Source organism: Monodon monoceros, unplaced genomic scaffold (assembly GCF_005190385.1).
Source record: "Monodon monoceros isolate NGI ecotype Baffin Bay Population unplaced genomic scaffold, NGI_Narwhal_1 Super_Scaffold_18, whole genome shotgun sequence".
NCBI lineage: Eukaryota > Metazoa > Chordata > Mammalia > Artiodactyla > Monodontidae > Monodon > Monodon monoceros.
The window spans coordinates 163,685,688-163,699,866 of NW_021703774.1; the positions used below are offsets into that span (position 1 = coordinate 163,685,688).

Genomic DNA, 14,179 nt, shown 5'->3' on the forward strand with positions numbered 1-14,179 from the left:
TGTGTGTGTGTGTGTGTGTGTGTGTGTGTGTGTGTGTGTGTGTGTGTTAACTAAAAGGATAACGCACAGTTCTTGCCCTTGAAAGGGTCACAGTTTAGCGAGGGAGGATCTTAAATCATCCTGTGACAATCTAATAATCCCATGCTCCCAAACCCACACGCACTCTTACCTGACATCTCTCTCACCCCGCCAGAGTCATGCATGCATGCACATTTCCCCTCAGTTCCCTGGGCTCACAGGCAGCTCTAGCCCTGGCCTCTCTGGAAATGCTAGCTTTGGTCTGGACCCTGCGTGGAGCACAGAGGTTTCAACCTTAAATGGAGTGAAAAGCCGTTTGGCCCTGTGCCAGCCTCATGGGTCCCCTTCCCCACCCCCTGCCCATTTTTATCAGACCTCCTGATGGCAGGTCTGTGAAGTCTCCCCTGGAGAGGGCTGTGGGTCCCTGGACTGATGTGTTTGATCAGCTGTTTCTGGTCTGCGCTGGGGGAACCAGTGCAAGAAGAGCCAGCAGGAGTGGTGTTTGATCAGAAAAGCTGGGAAGCTCTGGGCCCAGCTAGCTGCTGTTAGCCTTCTGCTACGCTCTCCTCAGAGGACAAAGAAAGGAGGATGTTCTGATGGACCAGCCCACAGGGAACTTGGGAACCTGCTCGCTGGCCAGGGTGAGAGGTGGAAGCCGGGCTCTGCCTAAGCGCATGAGGGCTGGCGGGAGCAGCACTGCCCGCTCCTGGCTGAACGGCAGCAACGCCTGCCAAGCTCCCTAGGCTCACTGCCTGGTGCCAGGTATGTCAGGGAGACAAGCGTCTAGTGGACGTGGGACCTCTGCTCTGGGAGCACTGTGTGACAGAGCAGAGGACGGGACAGATGCACAAGGAAAAGCCTGGAGAACATTCACCAGAAGGTGAGCGCAGCTTCCAAGCCCATGTCCTGGATCCTCTCTTCTCAGTGAAAGCTTGAGTCCTGGAGTGTTTCCCAACAAAGGTCTAGGACGAGTCCACATTGAGCCATAAGCTATTTCTCTTTTTTCACCCAAACATGCACCCGAGTACCAGCTCATGGAGGGGAAGGTAAACAATGAATCTGAAAGCTCCAGAGGCAAGGTAGGAAGGCCAGAAATCATCACAAACGTAGTGCTTCCATTTCCCTCGCTCTCACTGGATGTGCTCCCGCCTGACATCCAGTCTGTGTCTTTCCTCGGACATGACCCCTCAGCTGTGGCACCAAGGAGCTCTGAGAGTCTGGCTCCAACCCAGGAGGTCCTGTCCCCCCTCTTATCACCATCCACCCTGGCCTGGGACAGAGGCTCTGGATTATTATATATAATGCAGCCCAGAGAGCTCCATCTGACCTTGGTCTGGGGCTCCCCTAGCCTCCACCCCAGGCCTCTATCTTAGGATACATCAGGCATCCTCCTTTCCTGCCCTTCTCTGCCCTCTTCCCTCAGGTTCTTTTAAAGTGTTAGAAACACTAACACACACCATCTACAAAGCATCTATACTGTTAGCCATTTTACAAATGTTGCCTGTCCTCCTCACTGTCATCATTAGGGATGACTATCCCAAGGTCACAGTCTGTTTAGAGGGGGGGCTGGGAAGCTCCCCAGCCCGTGCACTTTGCACCACGCTGCTCTGCCTCTTGCAGCCAGCCCCCTGGCCCAGGCTTAAGGTAACTACACCACCAGGGAATCGCTCGGCCCATTTCCTACCTCTGCTCAATCACTCCTGACCCACAGCAGCACTTCACCTCTGTATACACACACTTTCATGGCTGGAGCCCAGCTGCCTGGGACACTCAGGATTATTGCTCCAGATACGACACTCCAGCCCCTCTCCAAAGACATCACTTAGGCAGAAAGGCATACTTCCTAAAGGCCCTGTGGGATCTGGGCAAGGGTTAGGACTGTCCCAGGAGAAGTGAGCAGTCACCCCCAGCCCTGCCTCAGGGCGGACCTGAGTCTAGGGGCTGCAGTATATGACGCCCCCGCCCCTGGCCTTACCTGCAGGACTCTTACTGCAGAAATTATGCACATCCTATCCGTGTGTCTGCCTCTCTTGTCTCTTTGTTGGCTGTCAGCAACACGACATTTTCAGCTGTTCACCATGAAAAGTTTCTGCTTATTTTACAGTTATCTGCTGAGCACTTTGTGCTTTGGGGGCAGTTGAGATTCAAGAGATAAACGAAAAGTGCTGTTATAAAGATCCCTAAGGATGCAGACAGAGAGAGGAAGATGAGAGACACGTAAAGGTATAGGAATGAACAAGACACGTAAAGGTGCAGGAATGAACAATCTTCCCAGTGCTAGAAAGTGTAGGGAATGGCTGACCTGTATGTGAAGGACTTTATTAATTACAACTAAAATTTTCAACACCAAATTCCAAGCACCAAACATTAAATCTAGGCTTTTGATTAGTACTACAATTCTGTGGGGTAAATACAATAATTTCTTCCATTTGTGAACGGGAGCTGGAAGGAGGGAGCTCACAGAGGACAAGTATCTCACCAAGGTCACACAGTCATAAAGTGGCACAGCTGGGATGTACCCAGGTTGGACACCAAAGCCTGTCTCTGAAACCCTGCACCACACTTGCTCCCTGGGAACGAGGGTTTAGAAAAATGAGACTCCACACGACAGGAGAGTTTTTTGTCCTTCCCAGGCCATGCTAACAAGGCCTGCAGGTACACAATAGCCCCTAGGAAACCAGGCCTATCAAGCCTGGTCCCATCTGACAGCTGCCCAGAACCAAAGAGAAAACAGGTTTACAGCATCACAGTCCATTTGAAACTCGTGCAGCATAATTTTTTTCAAAGTACATATTTTATTTACATAGAGTAGTGCAAGTTGAACACGAACAATGGTTTGTAATCCAATTTAAACAGCCATCGTGTGCTGGCTGACCTGGCCTGACATGTGCACCCTGTCCTGACCGTGGGTGGTAGCAGGTGTGACTGGCCTTTGTAAGGGAAATGACGCAACATTTCCATGATTTGGAAGCAATCTAAATTAGCTGATGGGATAATTTTTTTTTTTTTTCCAACAATGTAATCCCCGAAGCACAGCAACTTCTCCCTTCCTTACAGGCCAAGTCATAGGTGTAGCAAGTTTCTGAGTTCTGGCTGTGCTTCTGAGCTTTTGGCCCAAGTCCTACCAGCCCCAAGGTTTTCCATGGCAACAAAATTCTCCCCTCAACCCCTAATTTTTCTTTCACTCCCACTTTCTCCCTACTTCCCAAGTATCCCTGCAATACACTAGGCCAAGCGGAGCAGGGCAGGGGCTGCTGAAGTCTTCCTTTGGGGGGACTGATTAAAGCATCCCAGGATTTTCTCCACCACTGTCCAACTTCCTAGTCCCAATTGAATAGAAATATTGCTTGTCCCCTAGAACCATGCTAGGTAAGGCTGGCAGCTCCTCCAACCCTTAGTCAATTCTTAGATCTCAGGCACGTGAGAGTTAAATCCCCCACCCCATATTATTAATAAGTAATCAGCCTATGGTGACTGCAGCATCACCTGGGGTAGAGAAACTCTTTGGGCCCATCTCATCTTTCTCCTCGATTTACACCATGAGCAGAGAACAGGGCCCTTGTCTCCCCATTTACCCGTTTGACTGGATCTATTTCACCCTCAGTCCGTAACTCTCAGGGCTCTTCCCTGGGGGATGAAGCTGAAATACATTCCATGGCTGGTGGGAGGGGAGAGTCAGACAGCTTCCTCAGAGAGGACATGAATGACCAGGGAACCTGGCATTCACACTGTAGACTGTGGCACTTGCTGGACTCAGGCTTTATAAAATAAACAAGTCTCTGCCCCTTTGCTGCCCCTCAGGCTCTGCTCACACACTTGCACAGTCCCATCTTCCCAGAGCGATCCTCGCTCTTGAGCCATCTATTTGCTGTCTGTCTCACTCATCAGGGATGGGCAAATGCCGTTCCGTAAGTGATCCCCACGGAATCAGACTCCAGCTTGGAATCTGTCTGCCCTTTCCTCCTCACCAGGTGTTTCATAAGCTCTGGAGGCAGAGAAGAGTTGGGGTCTTACTGAATAAATATGCGTTCCAAGAAGTCCACAGACTCCTCTACACCACTGCCAGTGCCCCCAGGGTTCAGCCCTGAGGCCACAAGGGCAGCACCACGGCAACAAGGCAGAGGCCACCACTGCCACATGAGAGCAAGTGATGTGGACAAGGGGACCCTGGTAACATGTCCTCCGTGGCAGCAGTGCAGAAGGTCTCTTGGGCAGAAGTGGGAGAAAAGAATAAAATGGCCAAGTAGGGCTAGAAAAAGTCTTCCTACAATAAAATCCAGGCTTGGGTGTCTCTAGGGAGCAGCACTGTAAAAGCGCTGTTGGCGCAGCAGCTTGCCGAGGCCCACTCGGAGCAGAGACGAAATTCGGGGCGGACCTTTCGCTCATGTTAACCAGAACCAGCACAGGCCTCGTGTTCCTGCTGGCTGTGCCACAGGGTGAGGGTGCAGCCGGCAGCATATCCCACTGCTCTGTCTGCTCTTGGCAAAGCGAGTTGTGAGTCTGGTGATTCTGAAGAAAACGAGTGTCCTGCCACGATCTGGGTCTCCACCAGCAACCTGAGGAAGGGTGCCTCAGTACTTGAAAAGATCTGGAAGTTGGGTTTAAAGCTTATAGCTTTCTTTATTCAGAAGACTTTTTAAAAAGAAAAATCACTTTCCCCTACAGGTCCTCAGCAATTAATTTTTAAATTTATTTTGTTTTTTTTGGCTGGAAGAAGTTTTGATAACGCTGCGGTTCCCACCCACCCACGCACTCTTATCTGCCGGGCTTGGCCTCCACGCCCTGAAGCAGGGCTGCTCCACTCTTTCAATGGGTTTTATCTGGTGCCAAGGGGAGATTCGGTGCCATCTCATCACTTGCTGATCAAGAGCAATCCCAGTCCGACAGCTCACAGAACTGAAAACCCTTAAGAAGACAGAGACGGCCTTGGCAGAAGCAGTGAGGGCCTCACAGGGAGGCAAAGTCTTAAAGGTTTGAGCACCATCTTCTGGTCAGTTATTGGCCTCTGAAAACTTCATTTACTTCAGAATGGGAGGATCCCTGAGCCGACTAGCTCAAGTGATTTGCACATAAAATGAGCACACAACTGGAGGCGGGGTGAGCTGGCCCAGCTGCCTGCACAGAGCAGGATGGATGCCAGCAGACACACTGGCAGTGTTAAGGTCCCACCTTCTGCCCTTCCAGCAACGTGTGATGGCGACAGAAGTAGCGACCATGACCCAGATAGACCCCTCCCCTGCTGGTACCTGGTGATGTGAAATGTGCTTAGAAAGAAGGGGTGGCCTTGTCTTCTGCCAGCCTGTATTTTGAGGGTGAGTGATCAAACTGGGCAGCACCTTCCACAGGGGGTCAACCACACAAGGTGGCAGGGAGCCGTGCTGGGTGTGTAAACACTGCCCTAGCAGACTTCAACCTTCTGCCATCAGGGAAAGGAAGATAAATGCTAGTCATTCCTTCCATCTAATTGCACTTCATAATGGATTCCATAAACCATTAATTATCAGATCATATTTTAGGAATTGAAGATGAAAAAGCTTTGTAAAATTCAGACTCCAAAGGATCACTGACCTGCAGTCACAGTGGCAGCTGGAAAGAGCTCAGACAACAGGCTACTCACAGGAGGGGAAGACCCTGGCAGGAGGAAGACTCAGGGGCCACCACGGGTGCTACTCCACCTGGTGCTGGTTCACTGCTACGTTACATGTATCACGTGCTCCTCAGGGAGGGGACGAGGCTTCCAGGTTGGGTAGAAGCTTTAGGCTTTGATTAGGGAAAGGGGATTGAGGACACCACAGAAAAGCTATGGGAACCAGCCTCAGGTGCAGAATACCATGAAGAGTTTCCTGGTAAGGCAGAGACGGTTTGCAGCTAGATGGCCTCACACTGAACACTCCCAGAAGAAACACTCCAAAGGCTTTGTTTGGGGAATGGCTGACTATACTGACAAGGTGGGACTCAGCATGGAAATGAAGCCTTCCTGTGTCAGCATGCTGCTACCTGTCCTACTGCCACCATGCGAGGAGGCTGGAAGGATGACAGACGTGAGGGAGGTGCTGAGTGTGCTCAAGGCTGGGAATCCCCAGATGGTCTGATGGTGCTTTTCTCTTTTTTTTTTTTTTTTTTTTTGCGGTACGTGGGCCTCTCACTGTTGTGGCCTCTCCCGTTGCGGGGCACAGGCTCCGGACACGCAGGCTCCGCAGCCATGGCTCACGGGCCCATCCGCTGCGTGGCATGTGGGATCTTCCCAGACCGGGGCACAAACCTGTGTCCCCTGCATCGGCAGGCGGACTCTCAACCACTGCGCCACTAGGGAAGCCCCCTATTTTCTCTCATTTTTAAATGGCCAGAAGGCACTGGCAGCACCTGCAGCCCCACTCTGTGGGCCACTGTCCTGCACTGAGCTGCTGCTCTGCATGCTGAGGGCTGCCAGCACATCACACCGCTCTGGTTACTCTGGTCACCAGCTCTTATTCCACTGCTCTTTCAGGCTCTATTTCAGAAGCTATACTCCACTTGGGGATGGACAGTGTCAGAGAGGCCACAGCAGCAGGCCTGTGAGGAACAGGCCTGCCTGCTACGGAGGGCGGTCACATTGGTGTTGATGACTCAGACTTGGTTTTATGAGAACCATGATGCTTCTGTCCGTTTCCCAAGTGAGACCACTTAGGTTGGTGCTAAGCTAAGATGCTCAATACTCAGGACATCGAGGGAGGAAGGGCAAAAGGCAAGTGTGGAGCATTCTCTCTATTGCAAACGTAGGACCCTCCACGATGAGCAGCCACTCACTTGGCCTCCCCACAGATTAGGGTCACGGTACCGTCTAGCAAGTCCTCCACGGTCACTGCCACAAGCTCAGAGCTGGTCTGGGATGTCTGCGAATCTGGCAATGTCACAAACACCTGTGAACCAGCAAGCTGGGTCTCCTCCAAAGTGATCACCTGCTCCGTCTGGGCCACCGGCTCTGGGGTTTGGATCACCTGAAAGGGAAAGACCGTGAGGCTGCTCTCGGCAGCGTCCACAGTTGGCTCCCCAGAACTTACATGGTTTTCATCTCACTCTGTAATGATGATACTTATGTTTTCACCAGAGGAGAGCAGTTACATGTGCTTAATGGGAAGAGGCAAGTCTAACACACCAGTGATGCAAAAGAGAAGGCAGGCAAACAGGTAACTCTGTGCCAAACTGCCGTAATTTAGCTCCGTACGCCACCTCAGGGTGCCTGGACTCTGATTACGCACCAGTGAGCGCCGGCTCAGTTTCTCACACTGGGCTTTCCTGTCTTGAGGATTACACTGCAGAAGTAAGTGCCGTGTGAAAGGAATGCTACTGAATCACAGTGGTTCGTGTCATGCTTGAACCATGGAAATGGGAGTGGTTTACCAGAAGCCTCGGGTTGCCAAAGGTGGCATGTCTGGACCTTGATCAGGCTAAGAGCCCTACTTGGAGGCTACGTGGCTACAGAGCTAATGGCTATAGGAAGAAGAACAGGTAGACAAAATGTGGCTTCTGTCAGCTCCCTCACGCAGCTCACCAGGCTGGAGGGCACTGGCTTCTCTCCTCCACAGGCCACACACACCCCTTCCAAATCTGCAGCATCTGTTAAAGATGACTTTCCCATCTCAGGGAGAACTAGTCTGGTTGAGTACACTCAGTTCTTGCCTGAACCTCCGAGTTGATGTTTCTGAGCCATGGAGCTCGGAACAGCTGGATGTTTTCAATACAGAGCGCCCGCAGAGGGCACAGCAACCCTGGATCTCGAGAGCTGCCGAGAGCAGAAAGTGCTTTCCACTAGACCTGGGTGGGCAGAAATGGAGATGCCAAGCTCAGCCATGTCTCTGCTGTAGGAGTGAAGAGACCAATTGTGATGTTCAATAAAAAATCATCTAGGACAGCAGTTTTCAAACTGTTTTTCTTTCTTTTTCTTTTAGCAATGGAATCTTTTTTTCGCCCCAAAGGACATCTTACCCAGAATCCTAATATATAAAAAAGATAACAGCAGCGCTGTTCTCATTGAAATGGCAGCAGGATTGGCACCCAGAGGCCTGGCTGCCTGACTTGCCCTCTGCTCCCCACAGAGGCCTGTAAGAACACAGCTATAAGGGGCTGCTCTAAGGGACAGGACGGGGGGCGGCCCAGCCAGCTCACAGTTCCTCTCCCGTCCATTCACAAATTACTGTCAATCAACAGAATGGAGTTTCTTTTCCCTTCCTGCCCACCCTTTCTGGAGAAGACGGGAAGGCAGTAATAGAACTAGAGACACAAAGAGGGGCTGGAGCAAGCATAGCCTTGAAATATCAGAAGAGGGGGGCTTTACACCCAGGTAAAGGTGAGAAGCCCAGACGTTCAAATGTGCCCTGTGCCCAGCCCAGAGGAGTTACCAAAGCATTTCAGCTGAAGGTGGTCTCAACAAAGAGCTCATCTACCCTCCTCCAAGTTTCCTGCAACTCTTACCACATCCCATGGTATTCTGCAGAAGGTGAGGGAGTGTGTGAATTGGGAGGAGAGGCCAATGTCATTCTGCTTTTGAAAATTCTTGTTCCAGCTTCCCTCTACTCAGGGGCCATTTCACATGTAGTCACCAGGAGGCTAGACTTTTCTGTTCTGTTTGGTAAGAGGTCCAGAGAGACTCTTCTGCAAGATCCTCTTGGTCATGAATGCATCACTCACGGGGCCCTTTGAGAGCCCCGGGGAGAAAGGCTAGGTGTCGTGATGGGACTGCCTCCAGAGAAGCCTCAGGGACCCCGTGTCAGCACCCTCATATCTGATGGCCCCAGAATCACCTGCACCATCTGTGAGGCGGCCACTTGGCTTTCAGTGCCCGTCACCTTTGGGTGTTCAGACTCCAAGTGACAGTCCAGCTGGGCCTGGGAGGTGAAGAGCTCCCCGCAGAGCTCACAGGGGAAGGTGCTCTCCGACTGCTTGAAGTGCTCAGTGGTGACGTGGTGCTGCAGCGCCCCGGGAAAGCGGAAAGTGGCTGCACAGTACAGACACCGGAACGGCTGTGACCCTGGAGGAGGGGGACAGAGGGAGTGACTGAGGGAAACGAGAGGAGGGAGGGGAGAGGAAGGTGCAAGGGGGGGCGAGGAGCACAGGCAGGTCCAGAGGCAGCTCTTCAGCTCCTGTGGGGCCTGGAACGTGTACAATTTGGGGAGCCCTCTCTAGGAAGACTGATACAAAATTACACATACAGGATTAGGGACAGGTCTTTGGAAGGGTCCCACCAAGTGCAAGGCTCCAAGGCACAGCTTCATTAGCATCACATTCAGGCTAAATCTGCCTCTGCCAAAGTCCATTATTCACTCACCTGGAATGGTGCTGACAATGTTTATTTCGGCAATTCTAAGAAGCACCTTTTAACATCTCTGAAATGGGATCAATGGCATCTTACTACTGTTACAGGCCACGGAGGTGGGTGTAATTGTCAACAAGTGCACTTGCACAGACATCTAAAGGAGCAGCATCAAGACTTGCAGAATGCATGTCCACAGTCTGAAAGAAAAGCCCTAAGACAGGAGCAGTGCATGTTTTAAACTCACAGGAAACAAATGGTTCAGAGGGAGGAGGTAAGGGTTGGATGTTCAGCTACATTCCCAAAGCAGGAATCAGAAGACTAGTTTTGCTAATGCCTGAGAGACCAAAACCACCTTACCGTGCTCTCCATCACCAATGCTCTTGATGGTGGAGGGCAACACCATGTGGAATAACACTCACGCCAACAATCTGAACTGAGAGCTACTCTGGGAAGCTGAATTCTTACGTTGATCAACTTATTTCTTACGTTTCCTTTTTTTATGTATGCATACAAGAGTGCATAAAATCTACATCAAATTAAGTCCAAAGCAGCACTTAGGATAACCTGCAAACTCTAAGTGATAAGAAAGCATAGTTTAACTGGAAGCAGTTTTTCTTTCTTAATGGTTCATTAAAAATGGTGCCTCTTATAGAACTGGCATTTTAGATTTGATAAGGTACAGCAGGAACAATGATAATCATGGGTAACGCTTACGAGATGCTTACTGGTGCCAGGCCTTAAGTGTTTTCTGTGTACTAACGTATTCAACTTTCACGGTTCCCCTATGAAGTAGGCACTGCAAGCGTCCCGGTTTTGTAGATGAAGAAACCGAGGCACAAGTTAGTTGCTACTTAGCCTGGGTCGCGCAGCTGTAGGTGGTGGAGACGAGACCCGTCCCTGGGCAGTGCAGCTCAGGAGCATCTTGGAAGGGGCACTGACCTGAATGCTGGCACTTGATGTGAACCTGCAGCAAAGCTGGCGTGGGGAAGAGCTCCTTGCACTGGCCACATTCATGGAACTTCATATCTGAGAAGCACACGAGCAAAGAAGTGGTGGGAAAGAACAAAAGGAAGATTCTCTGAGCCTGGGGAGTAACAGGGCTGGAGGCGGGGTGACGGCTCACACTTAGCGAGCATCTACGAAGTGCCAGGAACCTGATACCTATGCTACATTAGTGCAATCTGTGGTAAAGAGCGTCAGATCTGGATCCAAGTGCCCGGATGCAAAGAGGGTTGTTGTGAGAATTAAAGGAGAAAACACGCGTGGGCACTGAGCACAGTGCCGCACACTCAGGAGACACTTCATAACTGCGAGCTGTTGTGATCATCCCCCAGTTTATCTGTAACACAGGTATGAATAATTGACTTTCTGAAGAAAAGGAAACAGGTTCAGAAAGAGAAGTCACTTGCCAAGGTCACACAGCTAGAGTTAGGATTCCCACCCTGGCCTGTGTGCCACCCTTCCCATGTGCCACGACCAGTCACCACCGAGGCTGGCAGGAGTCACACTGCTCTAGGTCTCCAGTTGCAAGAACTACTGCTACTCAAGCTAGTGTTACTGATGGACTGACGTGGCACCTGCCGGTGTGCTGGGGAGGAAGAAGGTGTCACTGCAGCACACCACACTCTAGCACTAGAAGTAGGGATTTAGGGCTGGAACCCAGGATGCTACGTCACCAAGCCCCTTCCACTCCTCAGCCCCCACTCCCAGTCCAGGGCACCCCAATTCACCTGCGTGCTCTGCTTTGATGTGCTTCTTATGTTCAATGGTGTTGGGAAAGGTTTTGTCACAGGAGCTGCACTGGAGTGACGAGAACTTGGAAGATCGATGGTTCTGAGCAGCAAACACGTCAGGGTGGTGGGTCCGATTGTGGTACCACAAACCAGACAATTGCTAAAAGGAATGTGGCAAATGTTAGGTCTTGGATGTTCTAGCAAGCTGGAGAGTTCACAAAGCCTCATGAGAGAAAAGCGCTCCCAGGGAAGCTTATGGACCTGGAGTCACACTCTTACCCACCACAGTGAGTGCTGACATGTGAGGGGACGCTGGTGCTCATGGGAACAAGGCACCTGTGTATTCACTGAGGTCACCACAGGGCAGGGCCGGGGCCTTCAGAAACCCATTCCTCACAAGCTTAGGAGGGAGGTGTTAGGCTCTTTCCAGTGACGTGGAAGCTGAGGCACAGAGGGGTGAAGTGACTTGTCCAAGGTCACATGATCAGTAAACAGGAGGACCAGGATTCACACCCTGGCCTTCTGAATGGAGAATCTGTGCTTCACCACCGAGCTGTCTTGCTGCCTGTCAGAGGCCCAGGGTGCAGCAGGGAAACCTGCTGGAGAGGGGCAGGTGCTATCCCTACTCCGTAAGCCAGTGCCCCCTTCTTCCCGGATTCCAGAGCAGCGCTGCAACACTCTCTGTACAATTCCATGGTTTCCTAGAGACCAAGCCCAGGTTTTACCCAGCTCTGTAACCCTAACGTCACAGCACAAGGCTTGGAACAAAGTTAGCTCTCAATTTCTGTTGAGCTGAAATTAGCTGCTGGGTTTCTCTCTCTGTACCCAAATGCTATAGATGCCAGCGAGGGCCATTCTTTTCTCTGTGGTCTTAGAGTTTCTCAAAGAAGTGGTTTCTTTTCAGATCTGTATGGGGTTTCCCTTCAATTACATAGCAAACTCTAAGGTAAAAAAGCAGAGCTCTTCCCCAGGAGTTAAAAAATCCTCCACAAAACACCAATAATTGTGCTAAACAAGATAATTCCAGGTAGTGTTACACACCCCAGTGTCATTCTCACATCCCTCAACACATGGGATCAATAGGTTCTAAAGAATGTAAATATCCAGGGAAAATGCAGGATTCAGTTCAGGACAAGGCTGAAATCTAAGAGAAGAAGTGCAAGAACTCTTGGCTCCAATTAAAGCTCCCCCACTGACCCCACTCTGACCAGGTCACCACAGAGGATCTGAATAACCTATCGGCTGCATTCTTCATGAGAACCGGCCAAATGGTCATATCCTGGAGACAAGAGGTGTTCTGCAAGCCACAAACACGGGGGCCAAGGGAGACCAAAGGGAGAGTGGATGAGGGCCCGGGAAAGGTGCCCGCAGAAGCTGAGCTCACCTGGTAGGCCTTGTTGCAGATCCCACAGCTGAAGGGCTTCCCTCCGACGTGGGTCACCATGTGCCGCTCCAGCATCGAAGGGGCGCTGAAGATCTTCCCACACGTGGGGCAGGGGTGGTACTCCTTGGAGTGCACCTCGTGGATGTGCTTTCGGTGATCCTGCAGAGTGGGGAAGCTCATCCTGCATTTCTTGCAGTCATATGGATCTTCTATGTCTGGTTCCATGAGGGGAGGGAGGGAGACACCACAGGCAACAATCAGTGACAAGTGGTTTTCTGTGTGCAGCTCCAGAAGCCAGACTGTTTAGAGGTCATGCAGGGTGACAGACTCGAAGGACCAGAAATCACTGCATCCATCACCTAACTACCTCCTACTTTCATCCTGGGAGGTGGGGTTCCTCTGAGGCTTCTGGATTAACCACCTCTGAGCATGAGTTTACCTCAATTCCTCATCTTACATCTTACAAGTTAAATTCCATCTTACTACTTTCCAGGGAGTATCACCTTTGCTCTTCCCCTGCCTGCAGTGGGTGTTTTGGGGTTTTCTAATTCTCTGTAGAGATTTCCCACATACTACCCAAAGCATCACTATTTCCTTTTTTGTCAGTAGTACAATGCAGAGGATGAATGCTTCCTTGATCCCCACTTTAGATTCAACAACAAAAACATTTTCATAAGTAATGTTTATTAAGTGACATGCGTGTTTTAAGTGCCTACATATATTAAATCACTTAAAACTTCCAATAACCTACGTGTAGGTTCTACTACCAGTCCTATTTTATAGATTAGGAAAATCAAGGTTTAGAGAGTGCCCAATGGCACAAGTATGATATTGCTGAGCTGGGTAACAATCCCAGCTTTCACTCCCAAGGTCATGCTCTGAGCTGCATGCTGAATTGGACAAGGCAACTCCTCAGTGGGACCTCAAAAATAAGAACTAGCACTGATGAAGAATACATTTGCCATCCCTGTGGCAGGAAAGTTCAGTCTTTTTCTGAAGGTAACAGAAAGTAAAACGTTTGAATAATAAAATCCTTTGCCCACAGAAAGGCCCAGCCCATCAGCCAATCTTATGTGTGTGCTGATCCAGGCTAATTCAGGGATTCTGACACACAGCAGCACTCGGCATCATTAACTAGTATCCCTGCGGACGTGAGCTCTTGAGATCTCAGTTTCACACTATCTTTTAAGATACTCGGAAGGAATTCTCCGTAAGCAATGATGTGATCCTATGCAACAGGCAAGGAACAGTCAATGAGAGAGGGGCCTGGATGCTGGGCCTGCTTTGGGTGATCCGCTCCAAGTCATGGCAAAGTTTTTCGGGTCTTCTCTATTCTGAAAATTGATAATGTCTTCCCCTTTCCTTTCCTGACTTCATGTGATGCTACTGGGAAAAGGAGACTAAAGCGGAATGTCATTTAAAGAGATTGAGAGGACTTCAAAGTTGTGGCACTGGATCCAAGCCAAATCCCACTCACCTGGAAGTCTACTGCAACTGGATTTGCTGGACAACCTTGTAAACTCCTCGGGGGGAGTGGGGGGCAGCACTTTATGTTTTCCTGTATTGCCCAGTGCCCAGCCACATGCTGGGCACACACAAGCTCTGGCAAAGTGCCTTCTTGGCTGGCTGACAACAGACTTGAATGTGTTGGCAGAAAGCACATGTTTGTGAGATACTGTATTTGCCAACAGTTAGAAACTGGTGTGTGGGGAACAAAGGTAGGGAGGGGAAAAGGGAAGAAGGGTATGCAAG

General features: G+C 50.5%; 1 protein-coding gene across 6 annotated transcripts in view; it reads right to left on the bottom strand.

Moving 5' to 3' along the window:
- Nucleotides 1-2,793: 2,793 nt before the first annotated feature.
- ZBTB40 (zinc finger and BTB domain containing 40) overlaps nt 2,794-14,179 on the bottom strand; it is an 80,830-nt gene continuing 69,444 nt past the window's right edge. For 5 of the 6 annotated variants that reach the window (XM_029228452.1, XM_029228455.1, XM_029228451.1 and 2 more), the window contains 5 exons: nt 12,428-12,642; nt 11,041-11,203; nt 10,250-10,336; nt 8,799-9,025; nt 2,794-6,995 (listed from right to left, as the gene is read on the bottom strand). In XM_029228452.1, the coding sequence (XP_029084285.1) occupies nt 6,801-6,995; nt 8,799-9,025; nt 10,250-10,336; nt 11,041-11,203; nt 12,428-12,642 (887 nt within the window). In that variant the 3' untranslated portion in view covers nt 2,794-6,800. Of the gene's footprint in view, nt 6,996-8,798; nt 10,337-11,040; nt 11,204-12,427; nt 12,643-14,179 lie in introns of those variants that run through there. The other variant, XM_029228456.1, reaches the window with a different exon arrangement.